This window comes from Vipera berus (genome assembly GCF_964194415.1).
Source record: "Vipera berus genome assembly, chromosome: 12".
Lineage (NCBI taxonomy): Eukaryota > Metazoa > Chordata > Lepidosauria > Squamata > Viperidae > Vipera > Vipera berus.
This window is the reverse complement of record NC_138215.1, coordinates 2,411,200-2,438,378: the sequence shown is the minus strand read 5'-3', so window position 1 is coordinate 2,438,378 and position 27,179 is coordinate 2,411,200. Positions and strand designations below refer to the sequence as shown.

The 27,179-nt window shown below is 44.3% G+C and overlaps 1 protein-coding gene across 1 annotated transcript in view; it reads left to right on the top strand.

Moving 5' to 3' along the window:
• Positions 1-9,524: 9,524 nt before the first annotated feature.
• The window catches only part of ITGA11 (integrin subunit alpha 11), a gene marked incomplete at its 5' end in the record, with an annotated part of 163,107 nt that continues 145,452 nt past the window's right edge, over positions 9,525-27,179 (top strand). Inside the window, one exon of the mRNA XM_081337310.1 lies at positions 9,525-9,576. Within this exon, the coding sequence (XP_081193436.1) occupies positions 9,525-9,576 (52 nt within the window). The remainder of the gene's footprint in view (positions 9,577-27,179) is intronic.

Sequence of the window (27,179 nt, the reverse complement as noted above, 5' to 3'; positions counted from 1 at the left end):
TCCCTAGAAGCCAGCATAGGTTTGTTAAAAACAGATCACGCAAGAGAAATCTTATTGCCTTTTTGATGAAGTGACTATAATAGTGGATCAAGGAAGTGGTCTTCAGTAAGGCAGTAAGTAGACCACAACTTATTATTTATTACTGCATTTACATGGAGGGAATTATGCAGTGGGGTACCCCAAGGTTCTATCTTAGGCCCAGTATCTTCAATATCTTCATCAATGATTTTTAGACGGGATAGACGGGGAACTCATCAAATTTGCAGATGACACCAAGCTAGCAGGAATAGCTAACACTCCAGAAGACAAGCTTAAGATACAGAAGGATCTTGACAGACTTCAGCACTGGGCCCTATCTAACAAAATGAAGTTCAATGGTAAGAAAAGAAAAGTTCTACTTTTAGGCAAGAAAAACTAAATGCACAGGTATAAAATAGGTGGTACCTTGCTCAATAGCAGTAACTGCAAGAGGGATCTTGGAGTCCTAATGGACAATACATAAATATGAGCCAGCAATGTGCTGCAACTGCCAAAAAAGCCAATGCAGTTCTAGGCTGCATTAACAAAGGGATAGAATCAAGATCATGTGAAGTATTTAAGACCACTTTATAATGCCTTGGTAAGGCCACACTTGGAATATTGCATCCAGTTTTGGTCACCATGATATAAAAAAAGATGTTGGGACTCTAGAAAGAGTGTAGAGAAGAGCAACTAAGATGATCAGGTCTGGAGGCTAAATAGTATGATGGATGGCTAAGGGAACAAGGTATGTCTAGCGGCTAGCCTAACAAAGGGAAGGATTAGGGTAACATGTCTTCCAGTATTTGAGAGGCTGTCCCAAAGAAGAGGTTTATTTTTCAAAGCCCCTGAAGGCAGGACAAGAAGCAATGAGTAGAAGTTTGCTAAAGAGAGATCCAGACTGGAACTAAGGAGAAATTTCCTGAGAGTAATAACAATCAATGAGACACTTTGCCTCCTGGAGTTGTGAGTGCTCCATCACTGGAAGTTTTCAAGAAAAGATTGCACAACCATTTGTCCAGGATGGTATAAAGTTTCCTGCCTTGGGAATGCGGTTGGACTAGAGGACCTCCAAGGTCCCTTTCAGCCCTGTAATTCTGTGAATGCTACTTAGCAAAGTTGGTAGCCACTGAGTTTTGGAGCTCAGCAAATTTTGTGCCACAGGTCTTGGGTCTGCATTGCTTGTAAGTCAATAAGTAAAAATAGGGATTCACTTTTGCCTTCTCTGTTTCCCTAATCAAATACTGTAAATATAATTGGGAAATTTTACAGATCATATATAAAATAGGCAGCAATGGAGAAATTTGAGTCGTTGTCCTGTAGTGACACATAAGAACTCTGCAGCAACTCACTCAGCTGCAGGGACTGATCTCCAGATGACAACCGTCTGTCTGGAATATTTTCCGGATTCCCGCACTGAGGAGGCCCTTGCAATACTTTTTTTTTGCTGCATTCCCATGACACGGCCTTTGTTTCATCATTCCAGTCTGTGAGTGAGGCAGCCTTTTCAGACCTTAGCCAGGCGGCTGCAAAAGCAATGTTCTCCCATTTCTTCTGACAGCATCCAAGAGCAGCCTGTCTGGGAAATGCATTAGGGTTTGACACCCATTTCCTTGGAAGGAAGTCAGGTCACTGGCAGAGGTAATAGGAGAGGAATCGGGCAATGAGGATGCTAATACGGTTTTCTATCCAGTCAAGCATGGGTCCAAAGTGCCACAGGCTCTTTTTCATGGGCTAGGCAAGGTTCTTTTCTCCAATTCTGACCCAGAAAAGTACACTATAAAATCTGCTGCCCCAAGGCACGGTTTTGTGGTGACGTCATATTGAAGACAAAGACTGATGGAATTTCCATGATCTCTCATCACAGTGGGAAACTGTTCACCGGTCTCTTTAAAGTGGCCTAGAGGCAGAGAGAGAGAGAGTTTTCACAGATGGGAGATTCTTCTGGACCCTGGTTTAACAGTATTCCAGAACTGCATCAGACACAGGGAGCTGTGTTTCCCTCCTGTTCCAATGTGCAGCCATTGCCCTCAGCTGCACGTCAGGCTGATTTAAACCTCAGAGCCAGGGATCGCTCAGCCCGCTCGCAGAGCCCAGTTTGAAAGAATGGGATTGTCCTGTTCTTCAGACCAAATAAACCTGGAGGACGAGTCCAAAATCCAGAAGGAAAGAGGCACGACCCATCAGCCCAAAGTGGCCTATAGGGAGAGTGTTGATTCCTCCCTAGAGATCAGGTGGCCCTTTGGACTGAGAATGGCCAGATAGTACCCACAATAAAGATGCTTGTTACCTGCTTAAAGCAGAAAACAGGATGGCACCACGTGAGCAGCTAAAGGTGATTTTGAGTTGTGTCTCAGGTAGGGGGTAGCAATCAGATAAAGGCATCATTATGAGGATATAGCAGAACAAAAGAGGTTGCAGGATGTCTTTGTGTCACGGATAAAAGTATCGTAACTGGGTCAAAAGAGATCCATAGATTTTCTGAGATGCGTGTAATGTTCTTCCATTCTTTAAAATCACATGATGTTTCCTTTAGCATTATACTATGTTTTTTGTATGTTTCCCATCTTCAAAATCTTAGGAAGACAAAAATCAGAAAAAAGAAGGCATGGGGACTTTTTGTGAGGACATGATGAGATAGCCATCCCTGAAGGAGTACGGATGGCATTATGGCTGATCACTGAAATTTCTCCAGAGGAAGGAGAGATCATGGGATTTCCCACATGTACTCTGGAAAGCTTCTCCTCATGAATAGATTGCAAGAACTGAGGTTTTTGTAGTTGGTGGGGAGTAGAGCAACTGGTAATCAAGGAATTCCCTCTGTGCCCACAACTGTAATGCAGCCTATATGGACATAAAGCTTGGCAAAGCCTCATTTCTAATCAGTTTTTAAAATATTGCTTTTTATTGCTTTTTAATATTAAAAATTATCAGAATGGCAAGTTTGATGGCATTCACAGCATTTCTTTCAATTCTTAATCACTGAAATTTTCAGTATGATTTTTAGGGACTTAGCAATTTGGGGGAGTAAATGTGACTGTTGTTTTGGAAAAGCTATAAATGGACTAAAAGTCTAGATTGACTTCAAATGGGATTTTCAAATTAATTGAATGAATTACCCCATGGGAAAATGGTTCATGTTTTGAATTCTGAAAAAAAAGGTAGGATGGGACATTGAAGGTTGAACTATAGAACAAACTTAAAGGAAATAAAGATTATGTTATCTGGTTTGTTAACACATAATGGAGACAAATACCTTAACATAGAAAGTTCTGAAGGATACACGTTAATTTCAAGAAAGTCTGCAATTATAGACAAATTCTGTGTGAATGATGTTGACAGAAGAAGAAACAGTATATACACAGGTATAGAATAGGTGGCACCTGGCTCAACAGCAGTAACTGTGTGAGGGATCTAGGAGTCCTAGTGGACCGTTTAAGTATGAGCCAGCAGTGTGCTGCAGATGCCAAAAAGGCCAATGCAGAAGGGTAGTATTTAGATCATGTGAAGTGTTAGTACTGCTTTATACTGACTGGTAAGACCATAATTGGAATACTGTTTCCAGTTCTGATCACCACAATACAAAGAAGATGTTGAGATTCTGGAAAGAGTGCAGGGAAGAGCAACAAAGATAATTAGAGGACTGGATGCTAAACTGTATACTGAAAAGTTTCAGGAACTGGGTACGTCTAGTCTTGAGAGAAATTGAGAGTGCTCTGGAGGTTTTTAAGAAGAGATTGGACAGCAATTTGTCCAAAATCGTAGAGGATTCCTGCTTAAGCAGGGAGGTGGACTAGAACACTTCCAAGGTTATTCTGGTATTCTGTAAGTTCTACAGTGTAAGACTGAAATAAATTTGAATGTGGATATTAAAATGATGGACTGAAAAAGATGAAATAATGTATATATAAAAAAACCAATGGGTGTTGTGATAATTAAAAGTCATCTACAAATAACTAATCGAGTGAGTGACTTCAATAATTTTCCAATATTGGCTTTACAAAACATCTGTAAAAGTTTTGAAAGACTTAGTGTGAAAGGATAAAGAACAAAAGAAAAAAAATAACATTCTAGGATATTATTTGGAGGAATTGAAGATTGAAAGTAAAAGGAAGGAATATAAAGTTGGTTTATTTGATCAAGCTTAAAATAGATGATGTTCTTTCTGATAACCTTTAGTAGACTTGTGCTGACCAGGATTTGAATTAAAGGGTTTTTAAGGATTTGTCTATAAATAAGAGGTATGATATGGGACAAAGTAATTGAAGTTTAGAGAAAGTGATTAGTCATTAAAATTGTTTATATTTGTTGAGATGAAGGGGAAAGCTACATTTTTATATTTCTTTTTCTTTTTTGTTACATTCTTATTTTTGTTTTCTTTTTTTACATTCTTTTTTCTTTTCTGCATTTTTTACTTTTTCTTTCTATACCTTTTTTGTAGTTTGTATTAACTTTTTATCTGTACAACTGTGATACAATAAAAATATTTGGTAAAAAGAAAAAAATTGTAGGTTGCTCATCATTTAATAAAGACCTATCTTTAATTTGCATCTTAATTCTACCTTTATTACTATGACAAGCAAAACTACCTGATCTGCACTTCAGGTGTCTATTATGCAAGGATCCATGCAACTGTCTCAGTTTCCAAAAGGATCAAGTCAACCAGCCTAAAAATGGAACAAATATTAAGTTTGGTCCAGAAATCGTCATCTTCAGCTAACTCAGAAAAAAATGCCAAAATTATGAGCTTGCAGCAATCTCACTGCTAAGCTTCTCAAGAAAACCGCTTCCTCTGAGACTGACACCTGGAGAAGTGGCTTCTTTGGAGATAAAAGCTCCAAAGTGCAAAGAATCCAGGTTTTGGACTATAAGGAAGCCAGATACCAGACCCAAACCTTCCTTACCTTTCTTCAGGCTTTTAGTTAGAAAGGCATATCGGCTGTTGCTTGTATGATTCTGCCTGTATGATTTTCAGTTGCTTGTATGATCTTTAGGCCATGTAATAAAGAATTGAAGAGGTTGAATTTTTAAATTTCCTAAGAGTAGAAGTTCACTCAGTGTACTTTTTCTTCTCCTCCTGTGGGTGACGGCAGCCCCCCCCCCCCCCGAGGAGGCAAAGGCAAAACCCTGGAAAATGTTGCCAAGAAAATTGCAGGATTGCCAGAAGTCAACACTGAGTCAGATCAAACAAAACTAATTCCATCTTTTTCAGAAAAAGGGAGATAGAACACAGAACACAAAATAATAGTGTTGGAAGGGACCCTGGAGGTCTTCTAGTCCAACCAACCTGCTCAAGCAGGAGACCCTATGCCATTTCAGACAAATGGTTATCCAGTCTGATGGAGCACCCATAAGTGTTCTCACCATTAGGAAATTTCTCCTTAATTCTAGGTTGCTTTTCTCCTTCTTTAGTTTCCATCCATTGTTTTTTGTCTTGCCTTTTGGTGCTTTGGAAAATAGTTTGACCCCTTGCCTTTGTGGGAGCCCCTCAAATATGCTATCATGTCTCCCCTAGTCCTTCTTTTCATTAGACTAGACCAGGGGTCGGCAACCTCGGCTCTTTTATGACTCGTGGACTTCAACTCCCAGAATTCCTGAGCCAGCGTAGCTGGCTCAGGAATTCTGGGAGTTGAAGTCCACGAGTCATAAAAGAGCCGAGGTTGCCGACCCCTGGACTAGACATACCCAATTCCTATAGTCATTTTTCATCTGTTTTAGTCTCCAGCCCACTAATCATCCTTGTTGCTCTTCTCTGCACTCGTTCTAGAGCAGAGGTCCCTAACCTTTTGGGCACCAGGCTTTTTTGGCTGCTGCTGCACACTGTTGGCTCATATTTAAGTGATTGTCCACCAGGACTCCGAGATCCCTCTCACAGTTGCTGGCATTAAGCTAAGTTTCACCCAGTCTGTATCTATACATTTGGTTTTTCTTGCCTAAATATAAAACCTTACTTTTATCTATGCTGAATTGCATTTTGTTAGATAGGATCCACGGTTCAAGTCTGTTAAGATCTTTTTGGATCGTGAGCTTATCTTCTGGGGTCTTGGCTAATCCTGCCAGCTTAGTCTGTAAATTTTATGAATTTCCTTTCTATTCCCTTGTGTAGATCAAACCTTGGGGTACCCCACTGCTTACTTCCCCCCACGTGCATGTAGTTCTGCTGAGAACTACACGTTGAGTATGGTTTGTCAGCCAGTTACAAACCCTTCTGGTGGTGATGCTGTCTATCCCACATTTTTCTAGCTTACCAAGAAATAGGTTGTGGTCTACTTTGTCGAATGCCTTACTGAAATCCAAGTATACTGTGAACACAGCATTTCCCTCATCCACTAATTTAGTCACTTTGTCAAAGACTGAAATAAAATTTGTTTGGCATGATCTGTTTTTGACGAACTTGGCAAAATTCACATCTTGCAGACTTCACAACCTGGCAAACTTCACAATTTGCTGAACAAACTAAGGAAAATGCCCGGGAAGATAATGATGCCGAAGTTTCTCTTTTTGTTTCAAATGATACCTATATTGAAAAAGGATGCCAACCTTGATGAATGGCAGAAGAGTATTAATAAATTTATCTGGGCGGGGAAAAAACCAAGAGTTAAATTTAAGATTTTACAAGATGCTAGGGAAAGAGGGGGACTCAAGGCGCCGAATTTGAAACTGTATTATGATGCGGTGGTCTTGATATGGGTTAGCGATTGGCTTAATTTAACTAATAAGAGAATACTTCACCTTGAGAGTTGGGATTTGGTAAATGGGTGGCATGCATATTTGCTTTATGATAAAAAGGTGGATAGGGCTTTTAAATCTCATATTCTTAGAAGTGCCTTGTTGCGTGTCTGGAAAAAGTATTATTATAAGTTAAATTATAAAATACCGATTTGGGGAATTCCTGGACACGCGATAGAAGGTGTATCTATGGGAGTGAGTTTGGATATGTTTTCCTATAAGGAATTACTTAGATTGGAAGGGAATGATTGGCAACTTAAATCATTAGATGAGTTAAGACAAGAAAACATAAGTTACTCTTGGTTTCAATATACCCAATTGAAAGCTAGGTGGAAGTTGTATCAGAAGGTTGGCATCACAATTACAGATGAAAATTTAGTAAAACAAATTAGAGATTTAAATTGTGCACATATAAAGAGGATATATAATGTTTTAATTGAATTGGATTTGGAAACGGAATTAGTTAAAGATTGTATGATAAAGTGGGCACAAAATATCCAGGAACTAATTCCGTTGGATACTTGGGAGGTAATTTGGGTTAGAAATGTTAAATTTACTCAGGCTCAAAATTTAAGAGAAAATTTTTATAAAATGTTTTATAGATGGCATCTGGATCCCAAAAAGTTGTCTAACATGTATCCTAACTTACAGTCTAAATGCTGGAGATGTGGTAGTTTAGAAGCAGGGCTTTTTTTGTCATAGAACGCTCAGAACGGAGTTCCGGCACCTTTTTTGGATGGAACCTTGTAGGGTAGGCAAGGTGGGTTGTATGACATGTGTGAGTTCCGGCACCTTTTTCTTTTACAAAAAAAGCACTGTTTAGAAGCCACCTATTTTCATATGTGGTGGACTTGCAGAAATATAAAAGCGTTTTGGGTTAAAATTTGGTGGAACATTCAAAAGATTTTTAAGAGAAAGATAAAGTTCTCTCCGCAATTGTTTTTACTGGGCATTGTTGTAGATTGTGATGTTAAAGAAACCAATTTGATGTTGAATTTGATAACAGCAGCACGGTTACTGGTGGGACAATACTGGAAGAAGGATAGTTTGCCTACGATAGAAGAATGGGTGTTTAAAGTTTCGAATCTTGCAGAAATGTCTAAGATTTCTGCTTATTTGAAGGATCATTCACAAGAAAGATATATTTCAGTTTGGAGGAGATGGATAGATTATATTCAGAATAAATATGGGACTAAAAAGTTCCATTTAGCTTATGAGTAGATTTTAGAGGGATATTGTTATTAATTTTAGTGTTAGTACTTTGTATGTATCTATGTTAAAGGGGAGTTAAAGCACATTATGAATTTGGTTAATTTTATATTATGGATAATTTTTAGTTAGAATATGATTATTATATCTATAACCCTGTATTTAGCTCTGGGAAGGGGGGGAAGGGGGGTGGTTTGGGGTGGGTGGGTTTTGGGGATATGTATTGTAAAATCTTTTTTTGTAAAACTCTTTAATAAAAAAAGTAAAAAAATAAAAATAAAAAGATAATGATGACTATGATATTGCAAAGCAAAAAACAAGCTCATGACCTCTGAGTACAGCCCCTCATCTTTCTTCCAGGCGCTCCAGCTACGAAGGCATGATGTGTCTTCCTCCAGCAGTTTCCCCACAACAGCCCTGTAGAGTCCCCCAGGGAGTTTTCCTTGATGGGGTTCAGCCTGAGCCTTAGACTCTCCCCCCCCCCTTGCTAGTCCAACAGCATGAACAGGAGGCGTCGAGCACTCTCGGATGCTTACTTGATGCAACTGCTTTTTGAGGGAGAATTTCAGCATTCTAGCATTTTAGTATTTTAAACATTTCATAATTTAGCATTTAGGTCTTTTAGACTTTCTTTCGTAATAATTTAGAATACTAAATTATTACTAAATTCATTTTTATTCACTTTGTCTTGTTTTTTGTTCACTTACAGTATTAGTGAGTTCTCTTGTATCACAGCATAGATATTAGGCAAAATTTTGCTCAGTCACCCTAAGAAAGGATCTGATCTTTTTATGGGATTTTTTACAATGTTGTTGAGGGGCTGCAGAATATTTGGATTCAGCAGCAATTTGTGAAAGAATGATTTGTTATAGAAAGATGCTTTTGTTGGAATTGACCAAACTTTTATTGGAATAAAAGCAGTTTGAAAGATGTGGCAGATTTTTGCAGCAGCTCAAAAATGTGTAACTCAGCAAAGAGAGGAGCCGGCTGATTGTAAATAGATGACTGGCAAACATGCTTTTTAACCCACTTTCCTAATCTAAAAATTCATTTTGAAATCTTCAAACTGACCATTTTCAAGTGATCAAATGCTGACTTGTTTGAACAAAACATTGCAAAATTGGCAGGTTCGCTTCCAGTTTTTCGAAGTAAATGCTCCCTTCTCCCCCCGCCACTTAATATGATGCTCAATGTTTCCACGGTCTCCTTCTTGGCAAGAGCACCTCGAAATTGCGAGTGCGGCTTAGGAGGAAAAGTTTGCTTTGCCGCTGCGGACGAGTCCTCGCCGGAGGGCTTTCCACGAAGAAGGCTGCCGCTCCTGCAGCCAGGGCTGGGGAATCCTTGCTGCCGGCACAGCCCCGGGCGCTAAGCCCCTGCCCCCCCCGCCCCCCTCCCCCCCCGGCTTCTCTGCTCCTGCAGCTCCTGCGGCCCCGCCCCTCCCACTTCCTCTCAAGAGCTGCTTCTGTCAGGAGTGGGGAGAGAGTTGCGGGATACGCAGGCTGCTTTGCACCGAGGGCGACCTCTGCGCGTGGGCTGACCAGGCAGCCCGGGACGTCTCTGGGTGCCCCATGGAGGCCTGCCGAGGGGTGCTGCTGGCCTGGGCCGTTAGCCTCCTGACAGGTAAGCCTGCCTGATCTCTGCAGCCTCCCGTCAGTCTCGCCCAGAGGATTCGCCGGTGGGCTCGCTTGCTCTGTTATTTGTTCCATTATTTATTCCATCTGTCACGGGTGCCTCTCCACGAGGCTTGAATGAGGATGCTCCTTTTCCCCCAAAAAAGTTTCTCTCTCTCTCTCTCTCTCGGATTGCAGCTTTGGCGTTTGGCAGCTGGACCCCGTTTGCGATAGTTCAATTTGTTGCTTTGGCAGAAGGAGGGAAAGGAAGGTGTTCTTAATGGAGCTTTTGAAATGCTTCTGCTCATTCACAGCCTGGGTCCTCACTGGAGGCTTTTAGAGGTTTGGTTAATAAAATTTGCTGGAGCCACCTTCTCGGGTCTCATGATTCTTTTTTCTTTTTTTAAGAGGCAGCCTGGCCGCCACATATGGGTTCAATGCACCGCTGAAGACAGCGTATTAAGTTACAGAGGAGGAGGAGGGAGAGGGTGAAATTTCAACTTCTTATTGGCCGTGTTCCTGCAAATTTAAACACCATTGTATAGCCAGGGCTGGGGCAGGCGGGGTTGTTCTGGCTGAAAGAACTCTTTCTTTCTTTCTTTCTTTCTTTCTTTCTTTCTTTCTTTCTTTCTTTCTTTCTTTCTTTCTTTCTTTCTTTCTTTCTTTCTTTCTTTCTTTCTTTCTTTCTTTCTTTCTTTCTTTCTTTCTTTCTCTCTCTCTCTCTCTCTCTCTCTCCCTCCCTCCCTCCCTCTTGCTTCACTTATATTTGACATCTTTTTTTGTGCTCAGTTTCAACTCCAGCAGCAAAAACACTGCCTTCTGAGGCCTTAGAACAAAAGGGATGGAAAATTGTCTTCTGCAGACGTGGTGGTTTTTGGAGAAAGTCTGCCGTTTGTATTTGTGCGAATGATTTGAAACGACCCCTCATTTTTCCCCAGGCTGAGGAGAGCTTGAAGGCTGGAGCATAGCAAATGGTGACTTATGGAGGGAAGGCGCTTCCACGTGGACAAATGATTGTGTTTTGCTTGCCACCAAGCAGATTTCAGGGTTGGCCTTTTTTCTCCTGGTGTAGCAATTCCGCAGACTGAGAGTTTGAAGGCGCTGGACTGTCACTGCACAGCAACAACTAGACCAAGCTGTATTTACCTTTTAAGCGTATGCTTCATGCTTAGTATCTAGAGATGCATTCTGTCAAGGGATCGATTAACAGGGAGTAAGTCTATTTTTATTTTGCTCCCCATTTATTATTTTTATTTTTTATTTTAATCCCATTTATATCCCGCCCTTCTCCGAAGACTCAGGGCGGCTTACAATTTAAGCACAAACCAATGTGCTTAGCAATATTATTATTATATTCACTTTGCAGCAGAGTCAGATACAGTTGACTGTGAAGGCAGACTGACCAAGGGCCAGCCAGGATCGCCCAGGGGGTTGTGGACGGGGCTATGAGGTTTATAAGAACCGGTAATGTCCTCATTCATACAGATGTTCCAGGGTGAGGAAAAGTGGGCCATCTACTGTAATGTTCCCTACCTAGTATTGTTTTTCTCCTACAAGTTATTTAGGAATGGCTTCTCAGAGCCTTTCATTCCTTAGAGCGGGATTTCTCAATGTCGGCCGCTTGAAGATGTGTGGACTTCAACTCCTAGAATTCCGCAGCCAGCCATGTTGCAGTCCTCACATCTGCTAAGGTTGAGAAACACTGCCTTAGAAACCTAAATCCATCTTCTGTTTTATTCAGTTTGTATTACCCCTCCATCTGAAACCAGTGAGTTAGAAACTTAAATCTGCAGAACTAACCCCTTGTAAACTGTTGGCTCCTTGCTTTTCCAGCCCCAATAATACAAATTTCAGACTTCCCAATGTACTTCTGCTTTCCTGTCTTCTGGGAATTGGGCCTGTTTGTGTGTTTGGGGGAGGAAGAGACCCACACACAGTGAAAGGACTTATTTCTCAGGCATCCCAGTGGCTGAAACTGTGCTCCAAATGTCCTCCCTTGGCATTGCTTGTGAGGCATGGGGATGACTTGGTGATCTTTATGGTTCCCTCCAGGGAGTAGGTGAGAAGAGCTGCAGGCAGAGTCTGAAGAGGTATGGAAGGAATGAAGAACACATCTAAAGGGTTCTTTCAATGAAGAATGTAAATTGAAGACTCTCCTCACAATCCAATTTATGGCCAAAAGAAAAAGTATCTGATTTTATGTTTCTTTTGATCATAATGTGAACCGCTTCAATAAGGTCTAGATATTATCATTGAAGAAATTCTGGTCTAGGTCTTGGGAGGTAATCATAAATTGTAGAGAAGGTATCCAGGGCTCACCCCCTCTACCCACCAGTCCTAGATCATAGAATCAGGACGGGAAGAGACCTAGTTCTAGTTCAATCCCCTGCCCAAGGCAGGAGTCCTTATGTGTAAACCATATGATGAATGGCTAAGGGAACTGGGTTCGTCTAGCCTAATGAAGAGAAGGATTAGGGTGACATGATAACAGTCTTCTAAAATTGTCAGGCAGTGATAGAAATGTGGGTTGACTTGTTCTCCAAAGCATCAGAAGGCAAGAAGCAATGGGTTGAAGTTCATTGAAGAGAGAGCTAACCTGGAACTAAGGAATTTCCTGACAATGAAGGCAATTAACCAATGGAACAGCTGGCCTCCTGTAGTTGTGGGTGCTCCATCAGAGGAGGTTTTCAAGAAAAGGTTGGACATTTATTTGTCCAGGATGGGATAAAGACTCCTGCCTTGGGCAGGGGGTTGGACTCCAATGTCTTCAACATCCCTCACTCTGTCCATCTGTTTGAATGAAGGGCACTTATGGGCTGTTGCCTTCGGCACTGTCTCTAGCCCTCAAAGGCCACCATCTTAACCTCTGCTTCTCAACCTCAGCAAGTTTAAGGCTGGCTGCAGAATTTTGTGAGTTGAAATGCACACCTCTTAACGCTGCTGAGGTTGAGATACACTGATCTAAACACACAGCTGGGGTAGACTATTTTCTCCAGCAGGGAGACACAGTTCTGCCAGTAGCAAAGTCAGCAGCAGCCCCCTCCCATCTGGCTGATACCAGCAGCCCCTCCTGCTCATCACCTGCCCCCAGTGCCCAGCCCTGGCAAACCTTTTCCCTGCGGTGTGTTTCTCCCAGTGCAGTTTTTCCTGTAAAATACTTTTCAAATATTTTTTACATAGGAGGAGGAGGAAGAAACTTATTTAAATATGTCAAGCTATAGTTTGCATGCCTGGCTTCTTTGTGCCAAAATGATGGAAATAATTATATATTCATATTTTGGTGGCTTGCTGGCAGATTTTGGTAATGCTAATTCTTGACATTCCAGAGAATGTAATAAATAATGCAAATAGTTTATGGCAGTGTTTCTCAATCTTGGCAACTTTATGTTGCATCAACTTAAACTCTCAAAATTCCCCAGCTGATGTGGGTTTAGGGAATCTATATATCAGGGTCGGGAGATAAATGTTTCTAAAACATTTGTTAAAAATAAAGCTTACATAGAAATAGAATTATGGACCATAATAGCCTGAGAAATTTCTCTCGTTGCCAGGAAATATTTATTTTTATTAATTAATTAATTTTATTTGTATACTGCTGAATCTGAAAGACTCAGGCCTGCCCTGTCCAAGACTCTTTCCAGTCTGGAGTAAAAGCAATTAGTGATCTATGAAGTTACATCTCTTCTCAAAGAAAGCCCTGAAGCAGCAAATGAGGGGAGGGGCAAAAAAAGAAGAGTTTTATGTGGTCCACTCTAAGATGGACCACATAGGTGGCTCCATCTATTCTAGATCAGGGGCACACAACCTTGGCTCTTTTATGACTCATGCACTTCCCCAGAATTCCTGAGCTCAGGAATTCTGGGAGTTGAAGTCCATGAGTCATAAAAGAGCCAAGGTTGCCTACCCCTGATCTAGAATTCTAGATGGAAAGACTGCCCACTTCTGCAAAAATTCAAGGCAAAGAAAGGTGAATTGGATTTTGATCTATTCATCCGAAATTTACTTTCAGAGAAAGGAATTACAAAAGAGTAAGAGGTGCACAATGGGAACTACACCAAGATGTTTGTATAGTGTGCTCGTCTGCGGGTGCCAGTGCATCGCTTTAATGTGTATGCTTACTCTCCTCTAATCCTTTCCCCTCCAATTAATGTAAATCCAAACATTAATTCCCTTCTTGCTCATTATCTGGCACTGGGTGAGCATTCCAAAGGGCAAGGGAAGGTAAGCACAATTGTGGTCGCTTGATTTCCCACTTAACAACAGAGTTATTGGACCCAGCTGTGGTTGTTAAATGAGGACTACCTGTATTTCTTTTAATCCTAGCTTTTTAGGATGCTTAGTGTCAGTTTTCTTATTTCTCTTACCTTTTACATTACCAAAATTACCAAATCTCTTGATTTGTCCATAGAGTTTTTTTTGCTTGGTGGCAAAGGAGACGTGGCTCACAGTTGACTGAGCCTTCCATCCTTCCAAGGCTGGTAAAATGAGGACCCAGATTGTTGGGGGGTGAGCAATAGGCTGACTCTGTAAACTGCTTAGAGAGGGCTGTAAGGCACTGTGAATCCATATATAAGTCTAAGTACTGTTCCTATTGCTATTTGAAATCTTTGACATTTTGACTTGGTTCCCCTGCTTCAGCCAAAATGTCTTCTTAAGCTGTTTACACTCTTTAAACCTGGAAGAAGGATCAGGCTCTTCCTGGGCCATTTCAGGGTCTGAGTCCTGCAGGTGGGATTCATTCTCTCCACATGCTCGTCTTGCAGGGAGATTTGAGTATTAATCCACTTTAAGACATTCTCAGAGAACCCTGTGCCCTGATTAGATGCTGGGCTGGCCCTTTAAATCACAAGCTGGGCCTGGAGGAGGTCACCTGACCCCTAACAGCCAATAAAGGAGAAGAAGCGAATTCTCTCAGATTTGGCGGGAAGGGGCTGTGGGCCTTTTGAGAGGCAGCTGGAGTCCGGCTGAGGGCAGCTGCCTCAGGCAAGGTTGGAAACCAGCCAGAATTGCATTGGGTTTTTCCTATTTTATCTTTTTTTAACTATGTGTTGTGCCATCATGTGGAACCATGTCTTTCCTTGGGCACCTTCAATAAAATAGATTTTTTTCCCCACTGGTGGCCTTCTACCCCTCTCCCCTCCCCCGCTTCAGCTGGACTGAGCAACTGACCCCCCCCCCCCAAAAGTTAAGTTTGGTTTCCCTTCCCCTAGTTTAGCTAGGCCCTGTTGCAGCCAGATTTCCTCTCCAGCCTTTCCTGGCTGCCTGGAGTGCTGGTGGGGAAGGGGGAAACTGGTTAGGGTCCCTTCCTTTTTCAAGGGCATTTTGATATTCTAATTATGTATTCCTGATATCCTGTGGTCTGTTCACTGTCTTTGGAATCAAAAAGAAGTTTGATTCTAGTTCTTGTTGACCAGCAATGCAGGGAAGGGTCAAATTATTCTAACAAAATTATAGTAAATCCACTGGCACAGCATTCCAATGCATGTGGAGCTTTTAAAAAGAGTTATTTGAAGTTTATGGTCTACCCAGCAAGGGGGTTAGGTTACATTCTGATATCCCAAAGGTGCTTTTTCAAAAGGCAACTGGACTTTGTTTTTCCTTGATGTTTCGCTTCTCATCCAAGAAGCTTCTTCAGTTCTGACTGAAACTAAAACACATCAAAGAAACTTGTGGCTATCCCAACTGGGCCTTCATCAAATCCCCCAAAACACCCAGCAGGATCTCTTCTACAACAGGCAAAGAAGAGAACAACAAATGAAGCAATATTGTCATCACCAAGAATAAAACACCTACGGTAGACACAAACTAAGCAATGTGATATATGGCAATACAATGCAGTGAGACATGTGCCGATCCATACATTGGAGAAACAAAACAACCACTCCACAAACGCATGGCACAACATAGGAGAACAAACCCATCAGGACAGAATTCAACAGTCCATCTGCATTTCAAAGACAAAGACCACTATTTCAAAGACTGCTGGTTTGAAAAAAGGAGTCAAAGAGGCCATTTATGTCAAAATTGAACAGCCCTCTCTCAACAAAGGAAGTCTAGTTGCCTTTTGAAAAAGCACCTCTGGGACAACCATGACCTGGATGACTGAGAATCTCCATAGACAGTTATACCCTGATGTTTCTGGTCTGGAAAATCAAGGCACCCTTTGTCCATTTTTCAAGAGGATAAACAAAGTGGTTTAAATGTCCATTTTCTACCAAATGGACAATTTGGTAGAAAAAAATCATTTACATGTGATTGGTTTGATTCAGTCCTACAAGTTAGAGCAGACCAGGTAACTAAGGCCATATAGGTCAAGACCACTTTTATTGTAACAACTGTAGAACAGAATCTTGCAAATCTGAATATGCTTCCCTCCTTCCTCTCTTTATCTTCATGGAAATGGGGCTTGTCTGAGACTTTTTTCATATTTTTTTATTGGCCCAAGCTCAAGAGCCTCATGCTTTGGTAGTAGCATGGGAGATATGCTTATCTTGAACAGAAATACCTTTGAAAAAGACCCATGCAGGGCTGTCCACAGGGTGGGGATATGTGGTTAAAAATCAGCTACATGGCAGTCATGATCCTGCTCTTGATGCCCCTCCTCTTTTTAATGTTTTTAAAGCAAAAAAACACAAACCAATATATAACCTTTTGATCAAATGGTCACAACTGCCATTTGCACTTTTTATTCCCTAGTAAATTACCTTGGATTTGAGGTATCATTGGGATATCTATTGCTGTGGAACATTTTAATCCTACTGCTGTGAGATTTTATAAAAGCCAGGCAGAGGAGTTGGCATTACAAATCAGCTTGGATTTCTGCAAGCAGAAGCAAAATAATTATGGCTTCTAAAGAGGAAAAGACTCATAGGTCCTTTGTAAAAATGTGGTTCTTTAAGGTGTGGTATGTGGCAGAAAATTAAAAATAAGGAACTGCATCATTTAAGGAAAAAAAATATTTGACCAGAACACTTTTTAGAATTGATTGATATTCATCAGTTTGGTCAATTAGATAACTTGAATATTGAGATTTTCTTCATTGAATCAGGTGTGCAGTATAATCAGTCATTGAGGGGTTGTATTTTATAGTTCTATGCATTTAAACCCCTTCATGGATTACTGCCTTGTCGTGGCGAAGGGGCTTGCGTAATTCAATGAAGCTATGAGCTATGCCGTGCAGGGCCACCCAAGGCGGAAAGGTCATAGCAGAGAGTTCTGACAAAACGTGATCCACTGGAGAAGGAAATGGCAACCCACTCCAGTATCTTTGCCATGAAAACCCCATGGACAGTACCAAAAGGAAAAATGATATGACACTGGAAGATAAGCCCCTCAGGTCGGAAGGTGTCCAATATGCTACTGGGGAAGAGCAGAGGGCTAGTACTAGTAGCGCCAGAAAAAATGAAGCGACTGGGCCAAAGCCAAAAGGATGCTCAGCTGTGGATGTGTCTGGTGGTGAAAGGAAAGTCCGATGCTGTAAAGATTTTTTCTCCATAGGAACCTGGAATGTAAGATCCATGAATCAAGGAAAGCTGGACGTGGTCAAACAAGAGATGACAAGACTAAACATCGACATCTTAGGTATCAGCGAACTAAAATGGACAGGAATGGGTGTGTTATGTATGCAGGCACCTGCATAGCAACAGTCACCAGGGGGCGTTGGCCTGAACGGTTTTGGCGGGAAACCCAGTTTTGGCGGGAAACCTAGGGCCAACCCCATTGGCTGTTCACCTACCGGGCCAGGTATTTAAGGAGGCCAGGTAACCCTCATCCCTCAGTATGCTACCCCCTTCCAATAAAGAGCTGAACACGTACTCCGGCTGGCGTCTCTTCCTTGCGTCGGACCCACTACATTACAGTGGCGACGAAGGTGGGATTGCTGCCGACAAGGAGCTGAAGTCACTTGGGGAGCGCACTGCATGCTGAAGGAAGGAGGAATCTTCCCCTTCCTCCCAATGCGACCGCCAGCCAACTGGACCATGTTGGTCACCGCATCCGTGACTCAAGACCCGAAACCAACGCCACGATGGCAAGGGCCGGACAACCCCGCAAATTCGACACCCGCCACCCCGAGACATGGGCCCGGTACCTGGCTCACGCCGAACTGTACATGCGCTTCAACCAGATCTCGGAGGACGGCACGAAGGCGGCAGCTCTGCTCTGCATCGGGGGGCCTGCACTCCTAGAGATCGCCACGAACCTGTTCGCCCCAGAAGCAATCAATACCATCGCGTACCGGGACCTTGTGGCCAAGCTCAACGCCAACGTCCGGCCCCGGCGCTCCAAAGTGGCCGCGAGGTCACAGTTCGAAAAAAGGGACCAGCGCCCCGATGAGTCCAGTGCCGAATTCCTACGAGAAGCCACCGTCGCCTGCAGGTTTTCGAACTTGGAGGAGCGGCTACAGGACCGGCTGATCTGCGGCCTACGAGACAGGCGGCTGCAAGAGTGCCTGTTCGAAAGAGAGGAGGTTTCGCTTCAGGAAGCCGAAGATGCCATCCTGTCCCATGAAGCGGCCTGCGGGGCCGTCCAAGCAGTCCAGGAGACCTGGACCGGCAGCCAGGCGGCCAGCATCCACTGGCAGGTTGCCACAGCCAAAGACGACCAGAGCATCGACCTCCTCCAGCGGAAGTCGACCCCCGACCAGCAAGTCAGACGCCCAGACAAGCCCAGGCCTCCCAGCAACGCCGCTAACCCTCAGAAGTGCGCAGGGTGTGGTGGGAACCACGTGCGCAGCCTCTGTAAGTTCCGGTCGGCCACGTGTCGGGCCTGCAAGAAAACAGGCCACATAGCCACGGTCTGTCGTAGCCGCTGCCCCCGAGAGGAGATCCACGAGCTGCAACCGGAGGAATCGCCGTTTGAAGGTACTGGGGCCCCGACCAAAACGCGAATTGGCTATGTTGAGAGCCGGCTGGCCATTAACCACACGGGTAGCCACCGGCTGCTCAAACCCAAAATTAGATTAACAATCCGCTTGCAAGGCGTCCCTTGCAGCATGGAGCTTGACTCCGGATCAGCGGTCTCAATCATTTCAGACGAGACCCTTAACTATATTAATAGCCGGAGCAAGCAGTGGATTAAATTACGGCCTACAAATTTAACCCTGACCGATTTTCAAAATTCGCCGGTCAAGGTAAAGGGGGAGGCTACCGTCTCGGTGGGGTTTAAGGGTTGCGAAGAGCACCTGGAGGTTGTAGTGGTAGAGGGCCGGAGAGCCAGCCTGGTCGGTCTAGACTGGTTTGAGGCCCTGGGAATCACAGTCTGCGGGATCCACCGGATCCAGGGAGACTCTGTTGAGGCCGTCTGCAAGGAGTTCGCAGACGTCTTCGACGGAATGCTGGGCAGGTACACAGGGCCCCCCATCTCATTCAAGCTTAACTCAAATGTTCTCCCCGTCAGGGTCCGGCCGCGGCGAGTCCCCTTCGCACTCAAACACAAAATTGAGTGCGAACTGGATAAGCTGGTGGCCCAGGGAATCTTAGAGCCCGTAGATGGGGGGGAGTGGGAAACCCCAATCGTCACCCCCCCTCAAATCCAACGGGGAAATAAGGATCTGCGGCGACTACAAGTGCTCGGTGAACCGCGCCCTAAACCCGCACGCTTACCTGGTCCCCACGGTCAGCCACGTTCTCGCTTCCCTCCAAGGCGGCACCATTTTTGCAAGGCTTGATCTTGCACAGGTGTACCAGCAACTCACGGTTACCAGGGCAACAGCTGACATTCAAACCATAGTAACACACAGGGGAGCGTTCCGGGTGAACAGGCTGCAGTTTGGGATCAGCGTAGCTCCTGGCATTTTCCAGGAAGTCATGGAGAAAACACTCAGGGGCATCCCAGGAGTCTGCCCCTATTTTGATGACATCCTGATTGCAGGAGCATCAGCAGATGAGCTGGCAGGTAGGCTGAGGGAGGTACTGTCCAGGCTGCGCACAGCTGGCCTCAAGCTAAAGAAGGAGTAATGCAGCATAGGTGTTCCCTCCACAGAATTCTTGGGATTCAGGGTAGATGCCAAGGGAATCCACCCCACAGAGTCCAAGGTGAGGGCAATCAAACTAGCACCCACACCCAAGAACAAGGCGGAGCTACAGACATTCCTGGGCCTGATGAACTTCTATCATGCATTCCTTCCACACAAGGCAGCCATTGCAGAGCTACTTCACAGGTTACTGGACAAGCAGGCAGCATGGGTCTGGACTTCCGCCCACGACCAAAGCTTCAGGGCTTTAAAAGCACTACTGTCGGACAAGTCCACAGTAACCCAGTTCATCGAGACAAAGCCCATATGCATTGCATGCGATGCATCCCCTTATGGTGTGGGTACAGTACTCAGTCACCTCGAGCCTAATGGGGCTCAAATCCCCATAGCCTACTATTCCAGGACGCTGTCTGGAGCAGAAAGAAACTACGCCCAAATTGACAGGGAAGGCCTGGCGATCGTGGCAGGAATCAAAAAATTCCACGATTATCTGTATGGCAGGGAGTTCACTGTTTACACGGACCACAAACTACTCCTGGGCCTGTTCACAACGGACAGGCAGACGCCCCAAATTCTGTCCCCCAGAATGCTCCGGTGGTCCATCTTCCTTGCAGCCTACAATTGCAAGCTGGTGCACAAGCCAGGGAAGGAGATGGGCCACGCAGACGGCCTAAGTAGGCTACCCATTGACACCACTGAACCAGACCCGGCACCAGCAACACAGATCCTAGCTCTGCAGGAACTACCAGAATGCCCAGTCCATGCCAAGGACATTGCCAGCAACACAGCCACCGACAACATCATGAGCAGGGTACACGCATGGGTTTGCACAGGGTGGCAGGACAAGTCCCTGGGGCCTGAGTTGGCCTATTTCACCAGGCGCAACGAGCTCTCCACGCACAGGGGTTGCCTCCTCTGGGGAAGCAGGGTCATTATTCCCACCGCAGTCCGGGGCAACGTATTGGACTCCTTACATGAGGGACACCCGGGGGTGGTTAGGATGAAGGCACTGGCCAGGCCTGGACAAGGACATTGAGGAACGGGTCAAGGCCTGTTACACGTGCCAGAGATCCAGGCCAGAAATGCCACACGCACCAGTACACAGGTGGGAGGCCACACACACACCCTGGTCCCGCATCCACATTGACTATGCAGGGCCATTTCAGGGCCAACTGTTCTTAGTAGTAGTGGACAGCCACTCCAAGTGGCTGGAGGTAGTCCCTGTTCCCAACATGACCTCGGGTAGGACAATCCAGGTGCTCAGAGCTCTCTTTGCCACACACGGCCTCCCTGACGTAATTGTGTCTGATAACGGGCCTCAGTTTACCGCTAATGATTTCCAGGCGTTCTTGAAGGCGAATTGGATTAGGCATGCTACCTCTGCGCCTTTTCATCCATCGACCAACGGGCAAGCTGAACGGATGGTAAGGACGACCAAAGACGCACTCCGGCGCATCATTAGCGGGGACTGGCATCACAGAGTGGCAAAATTCCTACTCGCCCAACACACTACACCGTACGTTGCTACTGGAAAGAGCCCAGCAGAACTTCGATGGGGATGGCATCTCATCACCAAGCTGGACCCTTTGCACCCGGACCGAGTAGCAGCTGAGACAGATAGGCCACCATCATCATCATCATCATCATCATCATCACCAGTACACAGGGTTCTCAACATGGGGGACCTGGTCTGGGCAAGGAACTACGGGTCAGGGCATCCATGGGTTCCGGGGACAGTGGTTGAGAAAACCGGACCCCTCTCTTACATCGTGGGGGTGGAGGGGGACAGACACATAAGGCGTCACATTGACCAGCTCAGAGCAAGGGTCCCTGAGTGCACCACACACGCCCAACAGAGCAGTCACACCCCAGCCCAACCAGAAACAACCCAGAACCGGAACCAGAGGAGGAGGGCCTCCTGCAACCAGCTCTGCTCAACCCAGCACAGAGACTCCACGAACCGGCTGTCCAAGTACAGGGCCAAGCCACACCCAGACGGTCCACCCGGCCCCACAGGACACCGGCCTATTTAGCAGACTATGTGTGCAAGTTACCACCCCACAGTTGCCTTGTATTAACACACGTTGTATATAGTTAATATTGTTTATAGTTGTACGTGGTTCTTCTCTAAGGGGGGAGGGGTGTTATGTATGCAGGCACCTGCATAGCAACAGCCACCAGGAGGCGTTGGCCTGAACGGTTTTGGCGGGAAACCCAGTTTCAGCTGTTTGCCTACCGGGCCAGGTATTTAAGGAGGCCAGGTAAACCTCATCCCTCAGTACGCTACCCCCTTCCAATAAAGAGCTGAACACGTACTCCGGCTGACGTCTCTTCCTTGTGTCGGACCCACTACATTACAGGGTGAATTTAATTCAGATGACCATCAGGTATACTACTGCGGGCAAGAATCCCTCAGAAGAAATGAAGTAGCCTTCATAGTCAATAAAAGAGTAGGAAAAGCAATACTGGGATACAATCCTCAAAATGACAGAATGATCTCAGTTCGAATCCAAGGCAAACCATTCAATATCACAGTAGTCCAAGTCTATGCCCCAACTACCAGTGCTGAAGAGGATGAAATTGACCGGTTCTATGAAGCCCTACAGCACCTTATAGAATTAACACCAAATAATGATGTCCTTATCATCATGGGGGATTGGAATGCTAAAGTAGGAAGCCAAAAGATAACCGGAATAACAGGCAAGTTTGGCCTTGGAGTACAAAATGAAGCAGGGCACAGGCTGATAGAATTTTGTCAAGAGAATACGATGGTCATAGCAAACACTCTTTTCCAACAACCCAAGAGACGGCTCTACACATCGACCTCACGAGACGGTCAACACAGAAATGAGATTGACTATATGCTCTGCAGCCAAAGATGGAGAAGCTCTATACAGTCAGTAAAAACAAGACCAGGAGCTGACTGTGGCTCAGACCATGAGTTTCTCATTGCAAAGTTTAGGCTTAAACTGAAGAAAGTAGGCCACTCAGGTATGAATTAAATCGTATCCCTGTTGAGTATACAGTAGAGGTGACAAATAGATTTAAGGAATTAGATCTGATAGACAGAGTGCCTGAAGAACTATGAATGGAGGTTCGCAACATTGTACAAGAGGTAGCAACTAAAACCATCCCAAAGAAAAAGAAATGCAAGAAAGCAAAATGACTGTCTGAGGAAGCTTTGCAAATAGCTGAGGAAAGGAGGGAAGCGAAAGGCAAGGGAGAAAAAGAAAGATACGCCCAATTGAATGCAGAATTCCAGAGAATAGCTAGAAGAGATAAGAATGCCTTCTTAAATGAACAGTGCAAAGAAATAGAAGAAAACAATAGAATAGGGAGGACCAGAGATCTTTACAAGAAAATTGGAGAGATGAAGGGAACGTTTAATGCAAAAATGGGCATGATAAAGGACCAAAATGGCAGGGACCTAACAAGAGGCAGAAGAGATTAAGAAGAGGTGGCAAAATTACACAGAAGAACTATACAGGAATGAGCTTAACGTCCCTGATAATCACAATGAGGTGGTCACTGACCTCGAGCCAGACATCCTAGAATGTGAAGTGAAGTGGACCTTAGAAAAGCTGAGCAACAACAAAGCTAGTGGAGGTGAGAGTATTCCAGCTGAGCTATTCAAAATCTTAAAAGACGATGCAGTAAAAGTGCTACACTCAATTTGCCAGCAAATTTGGAAAACTCAACAGTGGCCACAGGATTGGAAAAGATCAGTTTACATTCCAATTCCAAAGAAAGGCAGTGCCAAAGAATGTTCAAACTATCGCACCATTACACTCATTTCTCATGCTAGTATAAAGGTAAAGGTTCCCCCGCACATGTGTGCTAGTCGTTTCCAACTCTAGGGGCCGGTGCTCATCTCCGTTTCAAAGCCGAAGAGCCAGCGCTTGTCCGAGGACGTCTCCGTGGTCATGTGGCTGGCATGACTAGACGCCAAAGGCGCACGGAACGCTGTTACCTTCCCACCGTAGTGGTCCCTATTTTTCTACTTGCATTTTTACGTGCTTTCGAACTGCTAGGTGGGCAGACGCTGGGACGAGTAACAGGCGCTCACTCTGTTACGCGGCACTCGGGATTCGACCCGCCAAACTGCCGACCTTCAGATCGACAAGCTCAGCGTCCTAACCCACTGAGCCACCACGTCCCTCCCATGCTAGTATAGTTATGCTTAAAATCCTACAAGCTAGACTCCAGCAGTATGTGGATCGAGAACTACCAGAAGTACAGGCAGGATTTTGAAGAGGCAGAGATCAAATTGTCAACGTATGCTGGATCATGGAGAAAGCTAGAGAGTTCCAGAAAAACATCTACTTCTGCTTCATTGACTATGCTAAAGCCTTTGACTGTGTGGATCATAACAAACTGTGGCAAGTTCTTAAAGAGATGGGCGTACCAGACCATCTTATTTGTCTCTTGAGAAACCTATATGTGGGCCAAGAAGCAACAGTGAGAACTGGACACGGAACCACTGATTGGTTCAAAATTAGGAAAGGAGTCCGGCAAGGGTGTATACTGTCGCCCTGCCTATTTAACTTATATGCAGAGCACATCATGAGAAAGGCAGGGCTAGATGAATCAAAAGTTGGAATTAAGATTGCCGGGAGAAATATCAACAACCTAAGATATGCAGATGATACCACTCTAATGGCAGAAAGTGAAGAAGAACTAAAGAGCCTCTTGTTGCGGGTGAAGGAGAGTACAAAACTTGGGTTGAAACTTAACATTAAGAAAACCAAGATCATGGCATCCGGCCCTCTCAATTCCTGGCAAATAGATGGGGAAGAAATGGAGGTAGTGACAGATTTTATTTTCCTGGGCTCCAAGATCACTGCAGATGGGGACTGCAGCCAAGAAATTAAAAGACGCTTGCTCCTTGGGAGGAAAGCCATGGCAAATCTAGACAGCACACTAAAAAGCAGAGACATCACCCTGTCAACAAAAGTGCGTATAGTCAAGGCTATGGTCTTCCCAGTTGCAATGTATGGCTGTGAAAGCCGGACCATAAGAAAGGCTGAGCGCCAAAGAATTGAGGCCTTTGAACTCTGGTGCTGGAGAAGACTCCTGCGAGTCCCTTGGACTGCAAGGCGATCAAACCGGTCAGTCCTAGAGGAGATCAACCCTGACTGCTCTTTAGAAGGCCAGATCCTGAAGCTGAAACTCAAATACTTTGGCCACCTAATGAGAAGGAAGGACTCACTGGAGAAGAGCCTAATGCTGGGAAAGATTGAGGGCAATAGAAGAAGGGGACGACAGAGAATGAGGTTGCTGGATGGAGTCACTGAAGCAGTAGGCGTGAGCTTAAATGGACTCCAGAAGATGGTAGAGGACAGGAAGGCCTGGAGGAACATTGTCCATAGGGTCGCGATGGGTCGGACACGACTTCGCAGCTAACAATAACAACAAAAAAATGCATTTAAAAGCATTAAGATATTTTATGTACAAAATTAGTGTTTATAATGTAGTTATGAGATTTACGTTTAATGTCAGAATGATTACTAATGTTGCTTGTGAGGAAAATATCAACATTCCTTCTAACATCTGTAAATAATTATTGCTTTTATGTATTTAATATTTCACTAATGACATTCAGGACACCTCATGCATTTTACTTTTTTATAATTGATAAATCACAGTTCCCACAATGCTTCTAACACCCAATTCACACTGCTTAGTTATGAAGCACCTTCCAAGGGTGCTCCAGAAACTGGACCCCATCTGAGAACTCCTTCTCTGCACATCAGTTCAAGATACCCACAGCAAGTAATTCACACACATTTTCCATGAACTTGCCTGGCCCTACATGAAGTTCAGAACTGCTGATGTATGTATTCATTGTCTATAATTGTGTGTGCCTCAAACATTTATGAGGTGGTTTATGAGGTGGTTCAGTAGCAGGATGTATCTCTGGTAGTTAAGGAGTTGCTATGGTGATTTGTTAACAAACTTAAGGTTCAGCTGTTACATAGCTAATAGCTAAAAGAGGTTGAGGAATGTCTCAAGTTTTGTCTTTAGTTGATTTTGAAGTATTTTTTTCCAAAATAAAACGGGGAGTTTCAAAAAAGGGGAGGTTCATTCTGTATTTACACTGGCACCTGTGAAAGATGAGCAAAATATCTATTAAAGCTAAAGCTAAAGGTAAAGGTTTCCTTTTGTCCAATTGTTTCTGACTCTGGGGGTGGTGCTCATCTCCATTTCTTAGCTGAGGGAGCCAGTGTTGTCCAAAGACAATTACTGTGGTCATGTGGCCAGCATGACTATATGCCAAAGCATATATATTCAAACTGCTAGGTGGGCAGGCACTGAGGCAAATAATGGGAGCTGACCTTGTTGAGCAGCACTCGGGGCTCAAATCTGAGCTGTCAGCTTTCAAGCTCAGCGACTTTAACCGCTCAGCCACTGCACTCCCCATTATAGAATAGAATAGAACTGGAAGGGACCTTGGAGGTCTTCTAGTCCAGCCCCCTGCTCAAGCAGGAGAACCTATACCATCTCAGACAAGTGACTGATTAGTCTCTTCTTAAAACTCTCCAGTGATGGAGTGCCCACAATTTCTGGGGGTAAGCTGTTCCACTGGTTGATTGTCCTCACTGTCAGGAAGTTTCTCCTTAATTCAAGGTTGCTTCTCTCTTTGATCAGCTTCCAACCATTGTTTCTCATCCTTCCCTCTGGTGCTTTGGTGAACAACCTGCCCTTCTCTGCCTTGTGGCAGCCCCTCAGATACTGGAACACTGCTTTCATGTCTCCCCTATTTCTTCTTTTCTCCAGACTAGCCAAACCCAAGCCGTTCTTTGTATGTTTTGGTTTCCAGGCCTTTGATCACCTTAGTTGCTCTTCTCTGAATTTTTTCCAAACTCTCAACATCTTTTTTGTGATATGGTGACCAAAATTGGCTGCAGAACTCTGGGTGTGGTCTTACTAGGGTTTTATAAAGCAGTAAAAATACTTCGTATGATCTTGATTCTATGCCTCTGTTTATACAACCCAGGATTGTATTAGCTTTTTTGTTTGCTGCTGCACACTGCTGGCTCATAGTCAAGTGATCGTCGACTGTTCAACTACATTGTTCTAATTAGCAAATGTCTTTAAGGCTACTGTGAGGGAGAAGAAAGAAACCCTGATATCTTCTGGGGACCACCTGCACCAGGGATTTTGGCAACCTGTGGCTGTACTGTGCAGGCTTTCAAAAAATGAAACAGTTGCTTAATGCCCTGGTACCACTATCTTTTCTGCGGATTGAAAACAATTGTGAAGTGATGCAGGCTTCATCTGATGTTGGAGAGTAGGAGAGGAGACTGCATTCCTGTAGAGGTAGAGTAGTTAAATCACTCATTGTGAATATCTGAGAGTGATACAGTGGGATTGCCACAAGTTACTCATTACAGCTAGAAAGCTCCATCCTAAGGACTTCCAAACTTTCTGTCTCTTGAATTGAGGCTCACAGTTTCCTTGTATGTGTTGTTGTGTAGCTGGTTCTTGCAGGCATTGAGCGAGACGGAAGGTTCAAAACAGCAACATGCTTTATTAAAGGTCAAACAGAACAGAAGCAACAAGGGAGCTGCTGCGCAGCTATTTATATGGTTGGCCAATAGGCGGCGACCAATAGGTTTGAAGCAGAGGTTTCCCTCCCA